Source organism: Festucalex cinctus, chromosome 16 (assembly GCF_051991245.1).
Source record: "Festucalex cinctus isolate MCC-2025b chromosome 16, RoL_Fcin_1.0, whole genome shotgun sequence".
In the NCBI taxonomy this organism is placed as follows: domain Eukaryota; kingdom Metazoa; phylum Chordata; class Actinopteri; order Syngnathiformes; family Syngnathidae; genus Festucalex; species Festucalex cinctus.
Window position 1 is genome coordinate 21,127,831 of NC_135426.1, and position 27,339 is coordinate 21,155,169.

A 27,339-nucleotide genomic window follows, 5' to 3' on the forward strand; every position below is an offset into this window, starting at 1 on the left:
AACGGTTGATCATCTGCGATCATGCGTTATACTTTCGCCTACATAGCTTTAAGTCAAGTCATCTTTATTTATATGCCACTTTGAAACAGCCTTAGCTGTCACAAAGCGCTTTACAGAAACATAACAAAACAAACACAGTGAAACTGTGCCAAGTGTCTCTCTCAGTTAAAAACTTACCGGACTTTTGGTGTCCTCAGATTTGCGGCGAATGACGGCAGGGTTCATGGGCATGGCGGTGGCCATCATCCTGTTCGGCTGGGTCATCGGCGTGCTCGGTTGCTGCTGGGATCGAGGACTCATGCAGTACGTGGCCGGCCTGCTGTTCCTGATGGGAGGTGAGTCACATTAAAAGTCACATGTCGGGCTGTAATCAACTAAAGTGCAGTAGTCACAAAAATAAGGCAATGAAAAACATTTGGTACGGTGTTTTTAAACTCATTCGTTCCCGGATGTTTTACTGGATTTGGACTGATTTTACAAGGCCCACAGAATATTGTGTTCTATTGCTATACAAACATGGAACCTATCAAAAGAAAGATTAAAATCTTTTCTTTCATCAGGAAAAAAAAGTATATTTCTATCTGTTTCGGTTTTGCAGCAGTTAGCATTATAATATAGCTAAGTTCAATCAATTTTCACAAATCTATTTAGAATTGTGAGTAATTGAGCTTATTTTCAACATGGCCCTGGTTGATCTCCTTTGCTCTGCTGTCACCTGCTGGCCATTTGTGTAATAACTACCATTTCTGCAACCGTTCTTTGCAAAAAAAAAAAAAACGTATTTATACGTTATTGGCAGCAAATTAGTTAAATGCGAGACATGCGTTGTTCCTCTCTAGTGTGTCTTGGGTTTCTATTTAAGCCTTTTCGCGTGAAAACATTCTAGAGCATTTTTTTACTTTGCTTCTTTTTATTATTGTGCTGGTGCATGTCCTACTGGTATAATAAATAATTTCCTAACCAACCGATTGCAGATCAAGAACTTTTAAGTTAAAAAAAATGTTGGTAGCGCACCTAATGACGTATTTCCCCATCTGCGCGTGTTTAGTGAATTAGGCGCTCCCAGATTGCTCCATTTTTGCCGGTTAGCGCGTTGCAAAGGCGACGCAAACCTTTAGTGAATAGGCCCGTTTGTGTTTAATTAGCTTATTTGGGGGGGGGGGGGGCATCTAAGAGCATTCAAATCAGCCTGTATCCACACTAAACAGAACAAAATGAGCTGCTGCGCACTTTTGTTGCCCCAGAAAAATAGTAAAAGCAAAACAAAGGGATGATTACCCACTGATGGCAATGGCAAAAAAATATGAAAACAAATTAATATTAAAACCCTCCTTCCCTAAGGTTTAATTAAGAGACGATGTGTTGTTTTTGTTTTTTTCTTTTCAAAAATAATTTGGAACTCTAATACAACCAAGAGGCATAACACCGTTGCATACAGTACATTGCTTTGGTATATTATTTGTGAAATAATAATTCACTACTTAAAGCAAAAAGAAAAAATAAATGAGGGCTCATCATGTATACATCCGTTTGCCACCAGAGAGCAAATGTCCTGGGTGTTTTTTTATTGGCGATTTTAATTGTGATTTAGGTCAATGAACGGGAACTCACAGAGAAGTGCTTGCGCCCGGCGAGGATTAATGCGGTGCGCGGCGGTTGTATATCGAACAGGCAATTAGAAGGCACAAGACAAGGCTAGGCCAGACCGCAGAGGCAGAATCCCAAAGAGGCAGCCCATAAGGTAACGTAGCGTTCCAAATGAGGCCGAATTTAGAACCAGCTGCCTCTAATAAAACTCCAAAATAAAACGCTGTTGTGGTGTCTTAGTAATTAGGTCCTCGTGAACGGTCGACGGAATATGATGGAAAGCGTTTGGAAGTTAATCACATATTGTTTGGGATTTATCAATGTCAATAAAGAAATGCAAGTAAATATGTTATTGTGCGGAAGGGTTGGATCCCAAAGCACAGACACAAATAAGGTTTTAACTATTTATTCACATAACTTGACTAAACGAAAAACAACGAGAATGCATCGAGAATCAGGAGACGCCAAGCCCCCCTTGGGCTGCGGAGAAGCACAGAAAACAGCGAGCAATAATCTGGCGACCACACACATTTCTTAGACCCTTATATAGACAAGTCAAACAATCTCATTGGTTGTGGCTAGACATGTGAATGCCAGTACTGACATGGAATTCTCTGATTGGCTGTTAACCCAGTAATTACAGATAGTTCCTGACATCAACAAACATCATGTAGCATAAAAGATTCTTCAGTAACGCAATTAAAGATTCCTGACATAACATAGTTCTTACAGAGAGTTCCAAACGTCATATAACATCACAAAGCCTAAAACTAGTTGAAACTAGATTAACAGGTCATGAACACAAACTCAACCCCAAGCGTGACCCCAGACATGAGACAAGACTCAAACATTTCCTCCTGCATGACTCTAGTCATGACAAAATGGATTTTATGAATCATATGAGTCAGGTGTGTATCCTGAGATTCACCGAACCTCAGCGAACATACAACAGGACCTAAGAGTTAATGTGAAAAAGCTGTAAAGTTGGCAACTGATTTTGGCACAATCTGACTTGGAGTTGCCGGTGGCAGGCTTGTCTGTTCACATCACGCCCCATCTGTTTTTTTTTGTTTTGTTTTATTTGCAGGCACCTTCTGTATCATCTCCCTGTGCACCTGCGTCGCCGGCATCAACTTTGAGCTCTCGCGCTACCCGCGCTACCTGTACGGCCTGCCCGACGACATCGGCCACGGCTACGGCTGGTCCATGTTCTGCGCCTGGGGAGGTCTGGGCCTGACCCTTATCGCCGGTTTCTTCTGCACGCTGGCGCCCTCCGTGCAGCCCATACCGAGGTCCACCTGCCCCAAGTCCCGACAGGAGAACGGCACCGTGTGCTAAAGCGGGCCGGAAAAGCTCCCTCGACCGACGCGGAGAAAATAACCATTTGTCCATTTATCAACCGATCACCGCTCTCTCCTGGTTACCATTTTTGTTTTTTCTGTGTTTAAAAATGGGTGTTTGAAGCTCTGATATATTGAAAAAAAAAACAGAGAAAAAAAAACGACAGAAATATTATCACAAAATATCAACTTGTGCGTGTTTAATTGTTGTGGAGCTGAAAAGGACGGTTCTAAAGAAGAGGCTAAACAGTAGGAATTCTTTCTCTGAACATTGACTATGGATGGAATCCCTTCTAAAATCAAACAAAGCCATGACTTTGAAATTTCTTCTGGATTTGGCCTCTTGGGATCTTTGAGGAATGAACCTGGTGGAATCAACAAACTACCGGTACTCAAACTGCTGACGTTACCTTGGGAATCATGGACCTACGCTGCTGTATTATACTGTACAGGATATTCCAGAGACAGCCAGGAAGTGTCATTCCATCCCCCTTTAGGTGCATATGACGATAGCATAGCTACCATTTTATACATCTATTTCCTTTTTAAACAAAGCCATTCACATTGTGAACAAACTGAGCAAATGTTAGTTTTGTTCCCATTCTAGTCATTAGAAGTAATTGTACGTATGACGTGTGTTTGTTTGTGTGTGTGGTGGGGGTTGTTCATCATGAGGGGGAAAAAAAAAAAAAACACATGTAAAAATGATCATAAGCAAAGTGAAGCGCTGCATTTTGTGGCAAGTTTTGATGATGGAGAGATGCAGTATCCTGTTGAATGCAACTGATTCATGCCACGACTAAAATGTTCAGCAGTTGAGTAGAACGACGAGAAAATCTGATTTCACCACCTGGCAACCAAGACTTGCCAAGACTCGGAAATGCCGAAATATCAAAGCACAAAAGGAAACAGATGTTTTCTGTTTCTGTAAGATTCCTTCAGTCTTTAATCAGGGGCCAATAATGATAAAAAAAAAATAGATTCATATCCATATATTTATTTCATATGGGGAAGTCAGTAATCTATACAAATCGTTACATTGTCACTGACCTTCCACAAAGTTGTTGTTACTAAGACTTTCAAACTTTTGGAACCACCATGGAGAAATATCATCACATTTTGGGCTGGGGGAAAAAAATAAATAAAAATAACCTGTTAATAATTTTACTGACTGTTAAAAAAAAATACAATAAAATCCCCTTCCACCTCATCGGAGCACGTAGGTCACATTTGCAACTTCATCCCAATCAGTCATTAAAGACCTTTTACTGACAAACGCAACCATGATTTGTGTGCTGTCCCTTGAAAAAAAAGGAAATTATTGCAGTTTATAAATCAACCACAACAAAAAAATTCATTCACCTTGAAAAAGAACACAAACCTCATTTGTATGTTCCCAAGTTGCCACGGCGAACAGTACTAATTAGGAAGTACATTTCAGAGATTTATATATAAACAATTTTAGTTTAGACTGCCTTTAAGGACCAAGTAAAGATAACGGAAGGATGAATAGTCATATTTTTCAAACTACACAACCATCCTTACAATTTTTTTTTTTTTTTGACAGACTTCTTAAAATATAGGCTTGACATGCAGAAATAGAAATTATTACATATATTGTATTATTTTATATACAATTAATCTATCCAAAAGCATTTCAGTCCCGGGTTGACAAAGTTAACGTTTATTTTGTATTATTATTATTATTATTTTTTAAATCCAGCCATTATGCAGTTTACAAACGAAAAAAAAAGTAGCAGGAATCTTTAGACTGCTTACAATGCCAAATAAATAATTTTTTCCATTTCCACATAAACTTTTGGGACCATCACCACTCATTACCTTAACTTAGACTGTTAACCATGAAACAGTTTTACCTTGGGTTGTACACACATAATGCTTGTTAGTGTTTTTGTTGTTACTCTTAAAGCATAGTCATATTGGAATATTTCATGTAAACAAAAAAAAACAAAAAATTGCAAGCACATTGGTCTTTTCTATTGATTTGGTAACTAAGTTATAAATGAATTACTATTATCTTTAATGCTATGAACCCATACTGAAATAATTGTTTTCATTTTAATGGTTTATTATGAGTTGAATGATTAATGATTAAGAACAAGCATTATTTTGGACACAATATATTTATTCAGTGTTACTGTCAAGTTTGAAGCGCATGTACATGCATTTCCTTGTCGGTATTGATCGCATTTGGCCACGCTGATTAAAACAAGTAAATATGGGTCAGGTATGCTCGAATTTCGTCGAACTAGTCACAACTGGAATGTTTTCTACTTTCATTCAGGGCATGTTCCCTTGGACGTGCGCCTGAGGCAATTGAGCATGAAATTACTTGAACCCGACCGGACACCAAGGGCTCTGCTGCTTAAAATTTTTATCGACAATGAAACGGATGTAAGGACGTGCCCGCATGCAGACAGAGTTCTAAATAAATAAATATTTAAGAGTACGCGTGGGTCAGAAAGGGGGCGGGGAAAAGCACAAAATTAATGCCTTCTTAAAGCATTGTATTCACATCTTATGTCACCTGTGCCTCGAACAGCGACAGTGCAGGCAAACAGGAGAATCCCACATAAATATCTATTAACAAAACATCAGCATAAAACTGGTCAGACCTTACCAAAGATACAATCTTTGCACAAAATAAATAAATGTTGCTGATAGAAATATCTGAGAAGCACATGGTCATGAGAGTTTGTCAAACAATAGAAAGGCCCTGAAGAAAAAAAAACAAAAAAAAAAACAATCCAAATATTTGATGTATCTGAAAGCCTCGTGACTTATCTTCTTAATGACAGTGATACTGCATTTCCCATTCTGGACAGAATCAAACATGATCGATCAAAAATTTGCATACATCAGTAATGTGTCTGTTGAGTGAACATAAAATAAGATTTGAGGAAAAAAAAAAATGAGGAAACGTTCAGCTGTGGAATGTAAAATCACAACAGAATAAATCTCATCGGTGTGTTTACTAATAGGCTACTGTTGTTTGTCATCCATGTTGGTGAATGGAGATGAGGCTGATGTTGTGTCTCTTGCATTAGTACTAGAAAACTAATTTGACTGAATGATTTTAAAGTTATAATAAATCGAATAAATAAATAAATACAAATATTTAAACTCCAAAATGTGCAAACAAACCATATTTCATCTAACAGACGTCTGCTAGCTAAATGCTAACGTAAATCGGCTTTCGCTTGTATAACATTTTTCGCAGGACCAGGTGCAAGTGGAGGTTCAGTATCTGGAATTGAACCTACACCTGCTGGGTTGGGAAACAACAACTCTACCACTGCGCCATGCTGCCCTAACGTGTAATGAGAAACCCCATAGATGGGTTAACGAAAACGAGCAAACTGATAGTCCATCTTTCAGTCGAGTAAGGCCCTATTTTTAGCGCTGAGATGGAAAGGAATATTTCCGAGTATGTCACAATTTGTAGGAAGCTGTAGCTCTTCCTGTCACCCACCCAATGTCACAATCCGTCTACCTAATGAATTTCCACATCCTGATTTGATGCAAAGTCATTAGGACTCTAATGGCGGGCACAGTAAAGAGAGCTTAATTCTCTCTCCCGACACCGTCTGCAGCCTCCACTCGAAGATCTCGACAAGTTAATTGGCCCGCGCGGAAAGCATTTGGGGACCGTCCTTTCAAATGTGTTCACAGGAAGTAACGGTACAGGAAACAAGAGTCAAGAGTCTCCCGTGAGCTTGCGCAACCATTCAGCTCAAAAGCAGCTACATCAGTGAGTGGCAGGTCTCCGCAAATTAAACACTTTAGGAAATTATGTCACAGCTCTGTTATGGAGTGCTTATTTTGGCAACGATATTAATACATTCTTCATGTTTCCGCTTCTTTATGGCTTATTCTGCGTACTGGGAAAAACGAAACAATCAGCAAGGTCTCAGAACATCTCCAAGGAATCCGTCCAACGCTACAAGAAAGCCACCCCCACCGCCTTCCAACCACCTACTACATATGAAGAATACTTTTTTTAACTATGGACTCAACAGAAAAAAAAAAAAAAAAAAGAGTCACATAACATGAGGTGTTATAGAACGATATGTGATTCCTTCCCCAGAAAACTGCTAAAATTAAATGGTACAAATGTTGCATCATCCTCAGACATGTTTTCCGGTATTACGCAAGTTGTCCTCATGTAGCTAACAAATAACACAGAAAAAACTTGTGTTTCAATTATGTCATTTCAAGTGAAGCTCACTTGCTAGTACGCGTTCAAGGTGGACAATTGACTCTTCATCGACCCATCTGCATAATTAGACCCAGATATGTTTGAACAATGATAAATGTTTTATGTCAAAAACACTTCCAGGCTGTAAATATAAAATAAATCATGACCAGGAAATGAAAACAATCCCTTACCTTTACTTCTGTGTTTGCCTTGTAAACTAGGTCATTGTGTGTCATCGTGACCCTCATAAACCGAGCAACGCTGTAAAAGATTCTTCTGTCTTCACTATTAAGATAATGAAAACACACATTAGGTGTAAACAAACACCTTACACTACACATTTGTCGCATAAAGTGGATTAATCACATTCTCCTACTAACATGTTGGGCTTTGTGACATGAGACAGAACCTTATAAATCATTTCAAAACTTTTTTTTTTCCACATTGAATATGGCCTATATAACTTGTAGCAACCCAGATAAAAAAAAAACAATAATAAAATGCTGGGTAAACTTTTGCCCTCAAAGGCCAACATTTGATTTTTAATTAAAACAAGCAGGTGGGCCACATCATTCCTTTGACAAAAATATCATAAAAATGTTTTACCTGTGACAAAATGGTGGCGTAAACTCACAAGCTAATCACGCCGACAACGCAGGGCTGTGTCGAACAGAAGGACAAGCTGTGAACCGATTGGCTAAAAAGGTAGACGATGCCCAGATGGAACTAATCAACACCAGGCTGGAGAAAGTAAAGTGCCCAAACAAGCACACTCAAAAAAAAAAAAAAAGGCTACAAAAGGAAATCAATAGTCCAGATGTCCCAGAATAAGTGTGGCTAAAAATAGATATATCATCTTGAAACGACAAATGTTAGGTCAGGTCTCCATTGTGGTTAGCTCTGTGGAGGGGTCAGAGCAAATTCATTTAGAATTTTGTCATTATAGGAATAAATAATAAATTAAATGCACCAAAAATACAATGGCTGTTAAAGCTATTTGTGAATTAGTTTTTACTGATTATTTATTTATTTATTTATTTTTATTAATTATTTATTTTTCAGGTGGTTTAACCCATGCAGCGTTTTAGCTTTGTCACCATATTCTGGTTTCCTGGTGCCCAGGAACTATGTTGAGGTCAGGGGAGGAGCTTCATTTCGTCACTTACGGGAATACTGAGAACAAATATCACAAAAATTCAAACCAATCTGGCTGTAATAATGAGAGGGTCTTCAAAAAATACTAACAAATCTACGTTAAAATATCAAGTGGTTTATTATTACAAACTACACCGAATAGGATCAACATTGGACTGAATCAAATGCATCCCTGGGAGGGATCGATGAAAATCCGTAAGCTTTAGTCATTCATTAACTGTATTTAGGCCGGTTTAAAGGCCATTCACATGCGGAGATGGCCTCGATGACTGGCACCACCTAATTAATCTGTTGTCTATTGCGCCCTAATAACGAATATGACGAAGCGGTGTAGCTGTAATCATTTTTGCGCCGGGCCTAATGAGGTTCCACAGACAGCCGGGGCCTCACGAGGACCACAGCTTTTTCTGTTACCATGGCTCTATGAATAATAAATACCAATTGACAGCATGATTGCTGGTTGACTCACTAATCTCCACAGTTGGCTCCCTATAAGAGGGCTAAGAAAACTGTGGGGGGACTGTTTTGAAATGCCATGATTCCAATCAGAGAGCTGGCCTCACTAGATGGATTCGGACAGGTCTTTGAAATATAGCGAGCTTCTGAAGTGGCAAATTAAGCACAAACACCCCGAAAAAAATAGTGGATTAAAAGAAAACAGTATTTTCCTCGTGCTCTTTACCGAGCCTGGAACGTGCTTTTGGGTTCAATTTCATCTGGCAGCCGACAGGAAGCATAGCGTTATAATCATCATCATCGTCATCATCATCGTCATCATCATCAATCGTTCATGCTTTGTATTCCAGATAAACAAGTGTTGCCATGATTCATTTACGTGGGTTGCCTTCAAAATCAATTCAAAAGCGGGCGAGCCAATGAGACTCCTTTGGTGACTGAAATCATTTACTTGCAAATGACTTGTTGTCCTCAGCTATGATGTTAGCAACTGACACATCAACTGTAAATGAGGTTATTGTATCGATTGTTGCACCTGAGAGAGAATGCTGCAAGATCTTTGCATTGTACAGCTCGATGTACAAATAAACGGCAACCGAGATGATCCGACGTGAATTTGTCTTTATAACCTGCACAACTCACTAGAATTTTTAAAAATTGTTTCAATAGGTGAAGTCAAAATAAACAAGTGGAAATGATGTTAAAAATATTTTGTTCATTTGTCCATCTTCACATCACTGGCAACTAGGGGTGGGAATCTCTGACATGAGGCCGATTCGATATGTATCTCGATACACAAGTTGCGATTCGATTGAAAAACGATTATCTTTCAGAACAGAACGGTTCGATACGGTTCGATTAAGTTTGGGAACGATACAATTTTCGATTCGATACGATTAATTTCAATATTCAAAACTTATAGTGACATTTGTTGCTTGTAAACATTAATCTTAAAACACCACAAATTTTTACAGTATCTACAAATGTGTTAAAAAAAGAACAACAACAATGTCTTCTATATTTTTATATATTGAATCAATTATTTAAATGGACCGGAACAAAGGGCTGGGCGATATGACTGAAAAATGTATCAGTTTAAATATTTATTAGTTGTTATTGACAGTTATAATTGTTTTTTGTTTTGTTTTTTTAATTCAAAATCAGGATCAGGAAAACAAAAGGCTGATAATTCAATTTGAAATATAAATATTTAACCTTTAAAAAGACACCAACACAATTAAACAGAATATGTCCACATTGTGAAGTATTTCAGAAACATAAATTTAAGACATGAAATAAACCTACCGTCCAGCCAAAAGAAATATGAAGCCACCTTATGGAACAATAAATCTATCAAACACATTTTAACAACTTAATATATCCAAAAATATTTCCAAACGTGCCCTAACCTTTTTATCAACAATTTTTGTTATTAACAATTTTTGTTTTTCTTTTGCCATCACATTCATTTTTGGTTAATGTATGACATCTTTTTTGTTTTTTTAATCTGAGACACGATGATGACCACGGAATCACGACTGTTTGTTTTGATTTTTGGGCTGTCGTTCATTTTGAGTTTGATGACGTAATTGCGGGCACGTCTCAGTTCCCTGCTGCTCATGCTAGTTGTGTACATTGATAGGGAGCCACAAACTGAGAAATGAGATACTTGCAGTGTACTTTTAGCTTCGCTGGTGTGTTGGCTGTGGGGCATACCTGTGTCGTTTGAATCCATGCATTGGATCGTCACGGGAGTTATTCTTTTTGGCTCGCGCGCAGTACCAACGCCGGCCCGGGATATATCCCGGGCCGGCGTTGGTACGGTGCCCGGGCCGGCGTTGGTACGCCGAGTGCACCGAGAGGACTCGATAGCCATGGGAAATACCGAGATGTACGGCACCGGCTTCTGCTAACTGTCTCCAGTGCATGTTGTCACTCGTTGTGCGCGACTGCGCGCGCGCGCGCGTGCCGTGTCGCGAGCACGGCGTTGACGGTAGGCGGCCCCCCCAAAAGGTGCGTAACGTCTTTGCATTCTGTTTACAACATCCGGGGAATGAAGCGTCTCTGAGCGTGACTTTGCTAGCTCTCTGTAAACACGGAAGTAGCTTGAATACTGATGCTACTGAAATGTAAACAAAACAAGTAGAGCACGGCGCAGAACTCTTGCTATTGTTATGAAAACCATAAAGCCTCACTCGCAACCGATTCACAGCAACGCGATATCCGGTCCACAGCTTTACAAGCAACGTATCTAAGGATTCCCGGCGGATTTTGTATCGGTTGATAAGTCTGCTACCGATACGGCCGTTTAGCTCCCCTTGACGACCGATGGTTCGGTCGAATCGGTTTTTTGTCCCACCCCTACTGGCAACACATTGCCGCGTTCGCCTGTTGATAAGATGAAGGTCAAAGGGGATGCCTGGGCAGGGGGGAGTGCCGGCTCATATCAAGATGGAGTGGCCACTGGACTGAGCTAAATTAAATTAGCAGCAAGCTCTGCTGAGTCCGAGAGAAAATGCAGAACTATAAATTGTATTCCAACCACTCCTCATTGATATTAATGAAATACTAGCTGTGTCTTTCAATGGAGTGAGCCAGGTTTGAATGTGCCTTTTTAGTTTGAAGTGAATGCTGAATTAATGAATTCTGACTTATTTTACAATACAGTGGGTTGTTGTATGTGTTAATATAATTCACTAAATCATAACCCATTACAATTAACATGAACAAACCATTTGAGAACATTTACAGTGAGTAAATGCTACCACCATGTGGATATAACTTGTATATGCACCCACAAGACCATCCATCCATCCGTTTTCTCGACCGCTTATTCCTCACAAGGGTCGGGGGGTGGGGTTGCCGGAGCCTATCTCAGCTGGCTTTGGGCATAAGGCGGGGTACACCCTGGACTGGTTGCCAGCCAATCGCAGGGCACACACGACTATCAACAGGGATATTTGAGAACAGGCTTGACCCATTTAAAAAATAAAAACTGTTATATAAATTCTCTAATATAGGTGGACAGCAGTTGATAAAAGGTGAAAAGTTGATTCAGAGTGGTAAAAACAAACAAAATAAACAAAGCACTGACTGTCCAGAATAATCAGGGAGAGCTTCAGAAAATTTTGGGACTTTTGTTTAGACCCACAAAAATGTCCAATTAACTTGTTCTGGAATCCGCCGGCATGCGCTGCTGGTTTAATTGGCAAAGAAATGGGGTGATTCTGCCACACATGATTTACTTCAATGCATGGCTAAGTATTGAGCTAATGGACAGTAATGGGGAAAAAACACAGACATGTTTTGCACAGCATATCTTGTAGGCTTTGTGGTAACCATTTTACATTCAAACATTTGCACTTGCAGGAATATAAAAATTTGTTACCAACTGAGTTGCTGTGAGTATACAGTCGAGAGAGCATACTGATGCATTTTTCATTTGGCTGCACAGGTGTTGTATCTCTCAAGTCAATCTGCTAGAACTAGAAGGCGTCACATATATTCAGAGAGAAAAGTAAAATGTGTAAGTGTTAATGACACTCGAGCTAAAAGGGGAAGATGACAGACCACAAGTTGTCACTTTCGGTTTGATTTATTTATTTTTTATACTGAAGCATACACCCATCCATCCATTTTCTTGACCGCTTATTCCTCACAAGGGTCGCGGGGGCTGCTGGCGCCTATCTCAGCTGGCTCTGGGCAGTAGGCGGGGGACACCCTGGACTGGTTGCCAACCAATCGCAGGGCACACAGAGACGAACAACCATCCACACTCACAAGCACACCTAGGGACAATTCGGAGCGCCCAATTAACCTGCCATGCATGTCTTTGAAATGTGAGAGGAGACCGGAGTACCCGGAGAAGACCCACGCGGGCACGGGGAGAACATGCAAACTCCACCCAGGAAGGTCCGAGCCTGGACTCGAACCGGAGACCTCAGAACTGGGAAGCAGACGTGCTAACCACTCGACTACCGTGCCGCCCTGAAGCATACATTAAGTTCACTATTTGCATGTGGATTTATTAAATCATTCAAATCCACATTTAAATTCACACAAAACTCACTATACACGGAAATAGGCACATCCACAAACAAAGCACAGGGAAGCATGTCAGTGAGGACATTTATTCAAGATGTTAACGCAGCCAACGATGTGAGCATTGGATGACTAGCAAATATAAATTTGCTTCATTCAACTCAGGTTGAAGATCATTTACAGCTAATGAATTGTGACATGCATTCATTTTACACAATGAAAAAACAGTTCCCAAGTCTCATGTGACATACTTTCATCAAAATAAACAAGGCAAGCACTCCAGAGATCCAGCTATTTGCATAATAACAATTATATCGGGTCAATTTTGCATGTTTTCATGCACCAGACTAAAATACTGACTTTTACATAATCTGACTCATCAACAAATTAAGCAGTGTTAGAACTGGTGAGTAAGTAGAGTTGCTGTATCTGCAAGATCCGTGGCCGCATCCCTCAAAACTACAGATTTGTCTGCCATATGCAGCATGGATTTCAGACTGGCCCAAAACACTTGCTGCTTCCGCTCGTCCTTCGGCCATTCGAGGTACGTCTGCTGCCGGAGCAATCTTCTCAGTCTCAAGAACTTTTTAGGCAGACAATCTGTGGGGATGGGTTCCAACAGGATGAAGACCAAAGAATCCTGTTGGATGTTGATGGCTCTGTGCTGGGCAAAGAAGAGCTCATAGTTGCACCATTCGCTCTGGACGAAATGTTTGGAGAGAACAAACAGTGTTTTGTAGCTGGACTCCACGCAGTTGATGATGTTGTCGATGATCCAATCACCGGGTACAAAATCCCGTTCGTGAACACACAGGGAAACCCCGGCATTCTCCAAGGTGGGCACTAGCTTTTTGCTCACAAAGTTGGCATCCTGATGACTGTAGGAGATGAACGCGTGGTAAGAAAATGACTTATTCTTCAGCAAGTGTGAGTGTTTCTTGCCTCTCCTCTTCACTCTAATCCACACCCATAACATCTTTGTGTACCACACACCATCCAATTTATAGAAAAGCAGGCCCAATGTTGTTGCTACGAATATTAACACGAAGAAAGCAACTGTGGCTTGGAGCCATGTTTCGCAGGCGATCACACTGGTTTTGTACTCGGACAGAGGAAGGCCTGCAAACTTTACCGGGGTGCTGCATAAGTAATCCAAGGGCCAGTCCAAGAGCCAGGACTTGTTTAGATCTGTGAGGAACCAGTGGATATCACAGGAGCATATGAAGGGATTGTTTCCAGCTTTGAGGACCCGAAGTTCAGGAAATCCCTCTAAGACTTGCCGGGAAAGAGTTGTTATTGCGTTCTGGTCCACGTAGAGACTGAACAGATTTAGAGCGTTGAGTTGTTCCGGGAGCGCTTGGATGCTGTTGGAACTGAGCTGGAGATGTGTCAGCTTGGGAAACCGCGACAGGTTTTCTTGGGTTATGGCAGTTATTCCCGTTTTTGCCAAGTAAATACGCTCAAAATTAGGTGACAGGTAATCAAAAACACTGTTCCCCAGATTGTTATTTCCGAGATTGAGTTCAATCAAGTGACTGGGCCATTCACATATTTTGTCCAAGTAGATGGAGTTGAAACTCAAATCCAGGGACTCCAGATGCTTCATTTCATGTGTCTGTCTTGAGATGAAGAACAAATTGGCAAAACGGTTCTTGCTCATCAACAGGTGCTTCAGTCTCGGGAAGACAGAAGTGTAGGAACACGAAGGCCACCAGAAGCCCAAGTCCGACAGGAGGTTGTCTGACACATCCAGCGTCTCCAGGGTAGGTAGGGTTGATAAGATTTTACAGGGTAAAATGTTCATTCCGCTCCCAGAAAACTTAACATAGTTCAGATATGAAACATCCTCAAAGCTCACGTTGATTACGGGATACCTGTATTGATAATGTATCACTCTATCAAAAGTTACAGCACGAATACTAATGCTATGATTGACGGGGTGAAAATGAAACTGGAACCCATCGGGGGTATCTTCATTGTACGTGATGTTGACAAAAGACAAATCCTGAAGGGAAGACAGCCAAACGTTCTTTAGGAATATCTCCATGAATGAGCTGTTTATCCAGGTGTGCTCTATGGTGAGGTTTCGCACATATGGCATTGATTTCAGGTTCTGGAAGGGGTTGCCAGTGATATTGCATTTGTCGGAAAACACAGTAATGAACCTTAAGGCACTCACTCGTGTCACGTTTAAATCCACAAGGAGGTTGTCCAACATACTGACGTGCTCACAGAAGTTAACAAAAAGGGTCAATTTCTGCAGCGACAACATCCCTAGAGCTCCCAATTCATATAATTGCCAGGAAACCCCTGAACCCAAAAACAAATGTTGCAAGGAAATGTTCATGACAGGTTTGAAGTCATTTAAATGCATTGACAGAGCCGCTTTGCTTCCTAATGACAACACTCGCAGATTTGTAAGGTTCTGAAAACATTCAGGCAGTTGATAGTCCTCATAGAGATTATCAGACAAATCCAAAATGTACAGTTGTGGCAGTGAAATGTCAGGAATGATTCTTAAGCCATTGGAGGATAGATCAAGAACTTGGAGTGCGGGAGTGTGCTGGAACACACTGGGAGAAATATACCGGAGCCCACAATGAGTTGCCTTGAGAAAACAAAGTAGAGGCAGTCGGGGGAAAGCCTGCGTGGTGATGTTTTGGATGGAGTTCTGAGAGATATCCAAGTATTCCGTGGTGTTGGGCAGAAGAAAGGGAACGGATGTCAGATTTTTATTGGTGAGGTCTGCGACTCTCTTCCTTGAAGTAACACACATTTCAAGCCGGTTGTCAACCACCCCTGTTGCCATACAGTCTGGTGTTAACAGGGAAATAAGCAACAGGACCACCACACCGGTTCTGAAAAAAAAAAAAAAAAAAAAAATGTAATCATTTGGTTTTATGCGATTTACTGAATAGTTTGTATATGTGCAGTGATCAGCAAAGATTATTGAAAGAAGAAATGCATCTTACCCTTGGGACGACATCGCTTCAGGAGCATTCATCCGTCAACCTGTCAGGTCGATTGTGTGCGTTGTGTATTTTAATCTCTGCTCTTAAAGGCTCCTCATCACTAACTCTTCCCACGCTGTTCACCACTACGCTGTAGTCTTATTTCTGCTTTTCTGTTTCATTCCGTGAAAACCTCCAATAAAGTGTCTCGGAAATGGGTTCCAAGTTAATTATTAACTGCAATGTTGAACAAAATATACAATGCAAAACAGTGACTTTCTTTAGTCAAAATACTTATTGTGGACACAGCGCATGATTATGATACTTAAAGGGGAAATGTGAAAACTTAGTATTTATACTTGCTTTTGTTTCGGTCTCAGACAAGCAGATTCTGTACTTTTGATCAAGACCGGTTGAAACTAGTCAGCATGACTGTAATCAGTGAGAAACGGAGATTGCAGGTGCTGTGCGGCCTTCCCAGTGTCGCCTGGTGTGCCGCTCCCCCTGTAAATAGAGTAGATGGAAAATGACAAAGATGCAGCGACAGGTTTTTTGTTTTTTTTTGCCAACATTCAGAGCTAACAGCAACGTAATATTACAGCCAAGTTAGCTTGCGTAGCATTGTGAAAAGCGAGGTAACAGAGTTACTAACAACGCTCCAACATTCTGTTATCTTAGTCTTCGTTTCGGCCTCAAAACTCTCGAGTCTCGATAATATCTTGGTCACAGTTGATGTGGTCTTGACTACAACATTATGGAGGGAGTCTCAGAATTTGGAATAGTGACACAAAAAGTCACCAGATTGCTGCACAAGTTATTTTCAGAAAAAAATTGTGGATCGAGGGGTGGCAAAATTCATTAAACATAGCAACAAAGTCAAAAATTGCCAACACTGAGTAGTAGCTCAATTGGTCACATACCTTAGTTTAACTTCGGGCCGGTGGTCAACGTAATGGAAGTCGTCCATAACCGTTCCAGACTGTTACAAGTGGATAGTGAGTCATTTACGTGAAGCGTGGCAGAAACAACTCAAATTCCGGAGAGCCACAACACCCCTGGCCTCATTCAATCGGTGTATTGTGTGCCTTACAGATGACAAAAAAAGGATAGCTACAATACCGTATGTTATGCGGTGTCATCTGTGTCTGCCGTAAAACACTTCGAATCCACTTCGAATATGTGCTGTCTCACAAGTGTAAACAAGTTCTTTTTTAGTCAAAATCATTAAAGCTGAATTTGCCTTAAATCATATTATTTTCTACAGATTTAAGTTATGATTATTTTAGTTAAATATTGTTGAGGGATATATGAAATTGCACATTCCCATTTCATATTCTTGCATATATGACATTCATGTGGTGGGGGAAAAAAGAAAAAAAAAAACAGATCACAAGTTCCTCATTTGTTACTCAGTGCCTTTCCCCTTTTTTAAAAATGAGGAATGGAGGAATGTGTTTTATTTTTGCTTGAGTCATAATATTGCAGACATAATATTATGGATAAGTTAAAGTACTCTTAATTGAGTATAATCTTTGGATATACTGTCCATCTCTGAAAGCTTCACACACAACCATACACATAGGTCCGTATTTTGCTCATACTGTACATTCAGTTAAGTTTCTTTATGTCAGTGTTTGGTCATGCCATTGAGGAAGAAAGGGAAAAACACGCACACAAAAAAAATCTCATGTAATAATTGGCAGGAAAAGTCACAAGAAAGTCAAATATTAAATGAAAGTACTGAAGACCAAATAGCAAAAGATTTCTGATACTCCATTTCACATTTGACTACAGAGGAAACTGTCTACCAAGTGCATGCTAAAATTAGAGAAGTGGCCATATATCTCCAGAGAGAAAAGCAAAATGTGAAAGTATTACTGGCACAAGCGAAAAGGGTAAGATGTTTTACTGTGTTTGGCAAAAACTCTTGCTCAAAGTTAGCTGGGATAGTTTTGGCCACACCCACAACCCAAGTGAGGATGCATGGATGGATGGATGTATTTACACCACTGATAGTCACTATCTCATTGTACCAGAATTTATTATATCATATTCTAGCGCAGTGATTCTCAACCCTGTCCCTCGAGCACCCCTATCGAGCATGTTTTCCATGACTCCCTCGGCATACGCAGGTGAAGATCATTATCAGGCTTCATGCAGAGCTAACTGATTAGCTAATTGTTTGAAACACCTGTGTTGATAGAGGGAGACATGGAAAACGGGCTGGATAGGTGTACTCGAGGAACAGATTTGAGACCCAATGTTCTAGTGCATAAGTGTCAAACTGCAGACCTTGAGGGCCACAGTCCTGCAGGTTTTGGAAATTTCCCACTTTCAACACAGCTGATTCATATTTAAGCTCATCAGCAAGCTCTGCAGGAGCCTGATAATTATCCTGATCATTGAATCAGGTGCGTTGGAGTAGAGAAACCTCAAAAACATGCAGGACTCTGGCCCTCAAGGACCGGATCTTGACACATATGTTCTAGTGGATACTTTTTGACTGAACCACATAAACCCCATCATTGTACAAACATATAAGGAATTAAGTAGAAACGAAACACAAGGCACAGGGCAGCATGTCAGTTGGACATTTCAACTGTAGCAGTGAAGACATTTATTCAAGATTTTATTGAAGGCATGATCAAGCAGGCAAGAATGTGTCATTTGACCGGCAGATATACATTTTCTTTCTTTAATTCGACGTCAATAATCATTTGCAACACATTTTCCTTTACAAGACTTCCCAGGTATCTGAGAAATTAAAATAGGGTGGACAGATTTTTTACACAATCAGATTCTTCGACAAATGAAGCAGTGTTAGAACTGGTGAGTAAGTAGAGTTGCTGTATCTGCAAGATCTGTGGCCGCATCCCTCAACACTACAGATTTGTCTGCCATATGCAGCATGGATTTCAGACTGGCCCAAAACACTTGCTGCTTCCGCTCGTCCTTCGGCCATTCGAGGTACGTCTGCTGCCGGAGCAATCTTCTCAGTCTCAAGAACTTTTTAGGCAGACAATCTGTGGGGATGGGTTCCAACAGGATGAAGACCAAAGAATCCTGTTGGATGTTGATGGCTCTGTGCTGGGCAAAGAAGAGCTCGTAGTTGCACCATTCGCTCTGGACGAAATGTTTGGAGAGAACAAACAGTGTTTTGTAGCTGGACTCCATGCAGTTGATGATGTTGTCGATGATCCAATCACCGGGTACAAAATCACGTTCGTGAACACACAGGGAAATCCCGGCATTCTCCATAGTGGGCACTAGCTTTTTGCTCACAAAGTTGGCATCCTGATGACTGTAGGAGATGAACGCGTGGTAAGAAAATGACTTATTCTTCAGCAAGTGTGAGTGTTTCTTGCCTCTCCTCTTCACTCTAATCCACACCCATAACATCTTTGTGTACCACACACCATCCAATTTATAGAAAAGCAGGCCCAATGTTGTTGCTACGAATAGTAATACGGAGAAAGCAACTGTGGCTTGGAGCCATGTTTCGCAGGCGATCACACTGGTTTTGTACTCGGACAGAGGAAGGCCTGCAAACTTTGCCGGGGTGCTGCACAAGTAATCCAAGGGCCAGTCCAAGAGCCAGGACTTGTTTAGATCTGTGAGGAACCAGTGGAGATCACAGGAGCATATGAAGGGATTGTTTCCAGCTTTGAGGACCCGAAGTTCAGGAAATCCCTCTAAGACTTGCCGGGAAAGTGTTGTTATTGCGTTCTGGTCCACGTAGAGACTGAACAGATTTGGGGCGTTGAGTTGTTCCGGGAGCGCTTGGATGCTGTTGGAACTGAGCTGGAGATGTGTCAGCTTGGGAAACCGTGACAGGTTTTCTTGGGTTATGGCAGTTATTCCCGTTTTTGCCAAGTAAATACGCTCAAAATTAGGTGACAGGTATTCAAAAACACTGTTGCCCAGATTGTTATTTCCGAGATTGAGTTCAATCAAGTGACTGGGCCATTCACATATTTTGTCCAAGTAGATGGAGTTGAAACTCAAATCCAGGGACTCCAGATACTTCATTTCGTGTGTCTTTCTTGAGATGAAGAACAAACTGGCAAAACGGTTCTTGCTCATCAACAGGTTCTTCAGTCTCGGGAAGACAGAAGTGTAGGAACACGAAGGCCACCAGAAGCCCAAGTCCGACAGGAGGTTGTCTGACACATCCAGCGTCTCCAGGGTAGGTAGGGTTGATACGATTTTACAGGGTAAAATGTTCATTCCGCTTCCAGAAAACTTAAGATATTTCAAATTTAATGCATCCTCAAAGCTCATGTTAAATACGGGATACCTGTATTGATAATGTATCACTTCATCAAAAGTTACAGCACGAAGACTAATGCTGTGATTGACGGGATGAAAATGAAACTGGAACCCATCAGGTGTATCTTCGGCGTATGTGATGTTGACAAAGAAGAAGTCCTGAATAGAAGACAGCAACATGTCCTTTAAGAACACCTTCAGGAATGAGCTGTTTATCCAAGTGTTTTCTATGGTGAGGTTTTGCAAATACGGCATTGCTTTCAGGTTCTGGAAGGGGTCGTCAATGACGTTGCAGTCATCGGAAAACATGGTGACGACCCTCAGGGCATTTAACCGTGTCACGTTCAAATCCACGAGAAGTTTGTGGAACTCCCTAAAGTGCCCGCAGAAGTTCACAAAAAGGGACAATTTCTGCAGGGACAACATCCCTAGAGCTCCCGACTGGTACACTGGCCATGGTTCGCCTGCCCCCAAAACCAAATGTTGCAAGGAAATGTTCATTATAGGTTTGAAGTCATTTAAATGCACTGACTGTGCCACTTTGCTTCCTAATGACAACACTAGCAGATTTGTGAGGTTCTGAAAACACTCCGGCAGGTTATAGCCCTCGTACATATTGTCAGCCAAGTCCAAGACTGTCAGTCCAGGAAGTGAAATATCAGGAATAGTTTTTAATCTATTGAAGGATATGTTGAGAATTTGGAGCGCAGGAGTGTGTTGAAACAAACTGGGAGAAATATACGTGAGGTTGCAATGAGTTGCCTTGAGAAAACACAGTCGAGGCAGTCGGGGGAACGCCTGCGTGGTGATGCTTTGGATGGGGTTGGAAGAGATGTCCAAGTATTCCGTGGTGTTGGGCAGAAGTACGGGAAAGGACGTTAGATTTTTATCTGTGAGTTCTGCGACTCTCCTCCTTGAAGTAACACACTTTGTGAATGGGTTGTCATCCATCTCTGCTGCCATGCATCCTGGTGTTAACAGGGAAATAACTAACAGCACCACCACGCCAGTCCTAAAAAAAAAAAAAACATACAAAAATGCATAAGTTTCATTACGCTTTTATCACACAGTTTGGATCAGTGCAAGTATAAGGAAGGATTACTGAAAGAAGAAAAAAAAATCTTACCCTTGGGACGACATAGCTTCAGGAGTACTCAACCGTCAAGTCGTCAATTCGATGTGTTTTAATCTCTGCTCTTGCGGGCACTTCACCACCCACTTTCTTCCTCTTTTTTTTTACCATTTTGGCAAGTCTTTATTTCTGCTTTTTTGTTTCACTCTGAGCAAACCCAATGAAGCATTTTGTAAATGGTTTGTAATGTGTTTTGAACTGTTTTCTTAAGAAGAAACATTTTTATTCCACAACTGGAAACAGTTGCCAAATGTCTGAATAAGGGATGTTCAATATAATTTTTTCCATATGGATAATAGTAGGAGTACTTGCCCTTTCCTCGTATTAATAAGAAAATAAAAAGAATAAATACATAAAAATCAGACATTCCTCATTCAATAGACTCAAAAGATAAATGATTATGGCAGATTTACAATGCTGTTCCACAAAACTACAAATTACAACAATTTACCGGGTGCTCTTCATATTATAACATAACAAACTTAGTTTAAAATAACGCACAGAAGTTTTGTTCCTCGGCCCATGCACCTGGTTGGACATTGTTAATGAGTGTGACTTGAACAATTTTAAATATTAAGGATCATTTGTCCGCTGATGCCCAATTTATAAATTATCATGTGGTGCGACCAAAAAGAATGATGAGTACGGGACTTTTATTTTAAAATACATTTAAAGACAGGAGTTTGTATCATTTACAAGACAGTCAAGAAGTGAGGATTTAACAGGTTTGTCCTGTCTCTATGTAAAAAAATAAAAATAAAGAAAGAAATAAAAAAAATTAGCAATCGGGGTCATCGTAATGAAGGTCATCGTAATGAAGGCCGTCAAAGTCATTTACATGAAGCGTGGCAGAAACAAGTCAAATTCAAGACAGCCACAACACCACTGGCCTCATTCAATCGCCGTAATGTGTGCCTTACAGATGACAAAAAAGGAGAGCAACAATACAGTATGTTATGCGTTGTCATCTGTGACTGCTGAAAAATTTCCACAATTCAGCTGGAAGAACTCCACTTCGAATATTTGTAAGTGCGAACAAATTATTTGAATTAAAAACATTAAGGATGAATTATTTCCTACAGAGTTCATTCATTATTTTAATTAAAAGTGATATTGTTGGGTAATGTATGAGATTGCACATTCCTATTTCATATTATTGTGTATATGACATTCATGTGGTGGGGAAAAAAACGGTGGATAGTGGATACTTTTTGACTGAACTTCACACAAACCTCGTCATTGTACAAACATTTTGTGAATTAGGCAGACACAAAACAAGGCACAGGACAGCATGTCAGTTGGACATTTAAAATGAAGCAGTCAGGACATTTATTCAAGATTTTAATGAACACATTATTCAGCAGACAAGAATGTGTCATATGACCAAAATATATAAATTTTGCTTCTTTCATCCTATGTCAAAAAACATTTACAACAGTTCCCAAGTATCGTTTATCTTTCATCAAAATAGGGTGGGCAGATTTTTTACACAATTTTATTCATCAACAAATAAAGCAGTGTTAGAACTGGTGAGTAAGTAGAGTTGCTGTATCTGCAAGATCCGTGGCCGCATCCCTCAAAACTACAGATTTGTCTGCCATATGCAGCATGGATTTCAGACTGGCCCAAAACACTTGCTGCTTCCGCTCGTCCTTCGGCCATTCGAGGTACGTCTGCTGCCGGAGCAATCTTCTCAGTCTCAAGAACTTTTTAGGCAGACAATCTGTGGGGATGGGTTCCAACAGGATGAAGACCAAAGAATCCTGTTGGATGTTGATGGCTCTGTGCTGGGCAAAGAAGAGCTCGTAGTTGCACCATTCGCTCTGGACGAAATGTTTGGAGAGAACAAACAGTGTTTTGTAGCTGGACTCCACGCAGTTGATGATGTTGTCGATGATCCAATCACCGGGTACAAAATCACGTTCGTGAACACACAGGGAAACCCCGGCATTCTCCAAGGTGGGCACTAGCTTTTTGCTCACAAAGTTGGCATCCTGATGACTGTAGGAGATGAACGCATGGTAAGAAAATGACTTATTCTTCAGCAAGAGTGAGTGTTTCTTGCCTCTCCTCTTCACTCTAATCCACACCCATAACATCTTTGTGTACCACACACCATCCAATTTATTGAAAAGCAGGCCCAATGTTGTTGCTACGAATATTAACACGATGAAAGCAACTGTGGCTTGAAGCCATGTTTCACAGGCAATCACACTGGTTTTGTACTCGGACAGAGGAAGGCCTGCAAACTTTACCGGGGTGCTGCATAAGTAATCCAAGGGCCAGTCCAAGAGCCAGGACTTGTTTAGATCTGTGAGGAACCAGTGGATATCACAGGAGCATATGTAGGGATTGTTTCCAGCTTTGAGGACCCGAAGTTCAGGAAATCCCTCTAAAACTTGCCGGGAAAGATTTGTTATTGCGTTCTGGTCCACGTAGAGACTGAACAGATTTGGGGCGTTGAGTTGTTCCGGGAGCGCTTGGATGCTGTTGGAACTGAGCTGGAGATGTGTCAGCTTGGGAAACCGAGACAGGTTTTCTTGGGTTATGGCAGTTATTCCCGTTTTCGATAAGTAAATACGCTCCAGATTTGGTGACAGGTACTCAAAAACACTGTTGCCCAGAATGTTATTTCCAAGATTTAGTTCAATCAAGTGAACGGGCCATGTGCATCTCTCGTCCAAGCGTATAGAGTTGAAACTCAAATCCAGGGACTCCAGATGCTTTATTACAAGCATCTTCGTCGAGATGAAGGACAAACTGGTCAAACGGTTCTTGCTCATCAACAGGTGCTTCAGGCTCGGGAAGGCAGACGCCCTGGAACACGAAGGCAACCAGAGGATATCTGACAGGAGGTTGTCTGACACATCCAGGGTCTCCAGGGAAGGTAGGCTTGGTATGATATTACAGGGTAAACCGTTAAGTCCGGCCCTAGAAAACTTAAAATATTTCCAACTTAACGCACCCTCAAAGCTCAAGTTGTAGTGGGGATCCCCGTATTTATGCATCACTCGATCAAAAGTTACAGCACGAAGACTAATGCTGTGATTGACAGGATGAAAATTAAACTGAAGCCCATCAGGTGTATCTTCAGCGTACGTAATGTTTACAAAAGACAAATTCTGAAGAGAAGACACAAAAACGTTCTTCATGAAAATCACCATAAATGAGCTGTTCATCCAAGTGTTTTCTATGGCGAGGTTTCTCAAATACGGCATTGCTTTCAGGTTCTGGAAGGGGTCATCAGTGACAATGCAGTCATCGGAAAACACGGTGACGACTCTCAGGGCACTCACCCGTGTGACATTCAAATCCGCAAGGAGTTTGTGGAACTCACTGAAGTGCCCGCAGAAGTTAACAAAAAGGGACAATTTCTGCAGGGACAACATCCCGAGAGCTCCCGCCTGGTATACTCGCCAGGGTTCGCCTGCACCCAAAAGCAAATGTTGCAAAGAAATGTTCATCAAAGGTTTGAAGTCAGCTAAATGCAGTTTCCGTGCCACTTTGCTTCCTAATGACAACACTTGCAGATTTTTTAGGCTCTGAAAACACTCCGGCAAGTTATAGCCCTTGTAGATATTGTAAGCCAAATCCAACAATTTCAGTCGGGGCAGTGAAATATCAGGAATTTTGTTTAATCTATTGAAGGATATGTTGAGAATTTGGAGCGCAGGAGTGTGTTGAAACAAACTGGGAGAAATATACGTGAGGTTGCAATGAGTTGCCTTGAGAAAACACAGTCGAGGCAGTCGGGGGAAAGCCTGCGTGGTGATGCTTTGGATGGGGTTGGAAGAGATGTCCAAGTATTCCGTGGTGTTGGGCAGAAGTACGGGAAAGGACGTTAGATTTTTATCTGTGAGGTCTGCTACTCTCCTCCTTGAAGTAACACACATTTTGAATGGGTGGTCATTCATCTCTGCTGCCATGCATCCCGGTGTTAACAGGGAAATAACCAACAGCACCACCACGCCAGTCCTAAAAAAAATAAAATAAATAAAATAAAATATGCATACATTTCATGAGGCCTTTTTTATATAAAATATAAGGAAGAATTACTGAAAGGGAAAAAAAAATCTTACCCTTGGGACGACATAGCTTCAGGAGTACTCAACCGTCAACACGTCAAGTCGATGTGTTTTAATCTCTGCTCTTGCGGGCACTTCAAAACCCACTTTCTTCCTCTTTTTTTTTTCACCATTATGGCAAATTTTTTATCTGTTTATACCTGTTTTCCCAGATGGGTACCAGTATGAGTACTCGGGCTTACTTTGTCGTTATATATATACACACACATTATATATATATATATATATATATATATATATATATATATATATATATATATATATATATATATAAATAATCAGACATTTCTCATTTGAAATACACACAGGATGAAAGATTACGACAGACTTATAATGCAAATTTATGAATTATGTGGTGCAACCAAAAACAATAACCACTTTGGAATTTTTATTTTGAAATACATTTTAATGACTAGAGTTTTTATCATCCACAAGACAGTTAAGAACCCATGCGAGCAGCTATCGGGTGTTTGTACTGTCTCACATCTACATTTAAAAACAACAACAACGAAAAAAAACCTGACCTGAAAATAATATTTTGTCCAACAAATATTTGCTGTATTTTCATTATAATTTTACGTGTGAGCCTCATAACTTTGATTTAAGTTGAAAATATGTGGCACGACCAACCATCATCTGGTATGACCATTGTAAAAAGCCTTCCATGATTGATAGATGTTAGGGGTGCAATTTGTGACTGTCTCACGATTCAATTCAGTTCCAATTTTTGTGTCTGCGATTTGATTCAAAATGATTTTTGATTCAAAACGATTTGATTGACAATGATTTCGTCTTCAGTCTATAGATAATTATTCGTCATGATCTACTTGTCTGGTTTGCAAGATAGAATGACAAATGGAGACAATATATATATATATATTTTTTAAATACATGTATTAAGTTTTGAATTGTTAGGAAAGTACCTTTTGCCACAAAACATTGTGTGGACCACAACTTCTATTCTATGTAGCCAGCTATAAATTTTATAGCTTATATACGGTATTCTACAATCCCTGAACAGACTGAGTACAGTTTAGCAGACAGCGAACGGTTCCTCAAAGAGTCCAATGCTGGTATATGTTTCACCTCGTTCCATTCTCACTGACCATACAGAGTAGGCGATTAAAGCAGTGACTTGCTTACTTGTATTTATTTGCAGAACTCAACACAGTACCGTACGTTATAATAGCACATGCTCGGTCTACCACACTTCCTGTCGTGTGTTCCCTCACTCTAATCAGTCCCCTCAAGCAACAGAAGTCAAACTAACAATACTATTGTTACAGTATCAAACAGTTTACTGCACCCCAGCTGAGGTTAACTGTAAATGTAGACACACAAAACAAAGAAAATGACACAGCGCACACTTAAATGTAAACACACTTTGTTTAGCTTGTTTCCCAAACGTAGCTAGCTCAAGGCTAGTGTACAATGGAAAGCGCCATTGACTCGCTACTCACTGCACTTCTTTCACTCAAAAGAATGGCAATTCATACAAACGTTTCCAGAATGTATACAGAGAAGCATCTTAATATTACTCACCAGCATATGTTCTTCCTATGCTGTTAAAAAAAACAAAAAACAAAAAAAAAACTTTTAATGGCATAACTTGTGACTTTCTTCTTCTACTCTCCAACGTGGCTCCAACTTAACAGTGTTTCAGAACGCGTGGAACCACACTGCCCCTATAGGCAAAATGGTGTACAACATGAAGAGCGCTCCCAATAAAGGCACACACGCACAAAATAATTTCAATAAATGTGATTTTGGGACATTTTATAATATATATCGATTCTAAATTCTGAATCGTAGTAAATGAGAATCAATTTTTGGACCACCCCTTACAAATATCCATTATGATAGATCTCTTAAATTGTAGATAATAAAATTGTAAATAATAGTAAAAAGAAAGAAAGATATAAAATAACTATTTTATGTTTTTATAATGATTTAGCTGTGTTGGGTCTGATAAAATCCTTATCTTTCCATGACCCACAAATAGCTAACCATCTAAGACATTTACCTAAAACAAAACAATGACAAGAGTTTGCAACCACAATGTATAAACAAACAATGAGCAGAGCTTATACCGTTACATTTCTTC

At 40.4% G+C, this 27,339-nt stretch overlaps 2 protein-coding genes across 7 annotated transcripts in view; one reads left to right on the forward strand and one right to left on the reverse strand.

The window, feature by feature from the left end:
• Positions 1-4,266, forward strand: part of tmem178bb (transmembrane protein 178Bb) — a 62,280-nt gene extending 58,014 nt beyond the window's left edge. The window contains exons 4-5 of the mRNA XM_077499910.1: positions 198-335; positions 2,675-4,266. Of these exons, the coding sequence (XP_077356036.1) occupies positions 198-335; positions 2,675-2,925 (389 nt within the window). The 3' untranslated portion in view covers positions 2,926-4,266. The remainder of the gene's footprint in view (positions 1-197; positions 336-2,674) is intronic.
• Positions 177-26,881, reverse strand: LOC144003535 (toll-like receptor 1). Of its 6 annotated transcripts, none has more exons than XR_013279018.1 (3): positions 26,778-26,873; positions 3,978-4,051; positions 183-325 (listed from the first exon to the last, which is right to left on the reverse strand). XR_013279018.1 is itself a non-coding variant. In XM_077499908.1 (3 exons), exons 2-3 carry the CDS (start codon positions 25,241-25,243, stop codon positions 22,671-22,673), a joined length of 2,469 nt encoding a protein of 822 aa, XP_077356034.1. In that variant the 5' UTR covers positions 25,244-25,375; positions 26,778-26,848; the 3' UTR covers positions 22,492-22,670. The 6 variants fall into 6 exon arrangements, 2 of the variants coding, with proteins under 2 accessions (XP_077356034.1, XP_077356035.1); XR_013279020.1 differs by lacking the exon at positions 26,778-26,873 and adding an exon at positions 7,753-8,125; XR_013279019.1 differs by lacking the exon at positions 26,778-26,873 and adding an exon at positions 7,338-7,701.
• Positions 26,882-27,339: the final 458 nt, after the last annotated feature.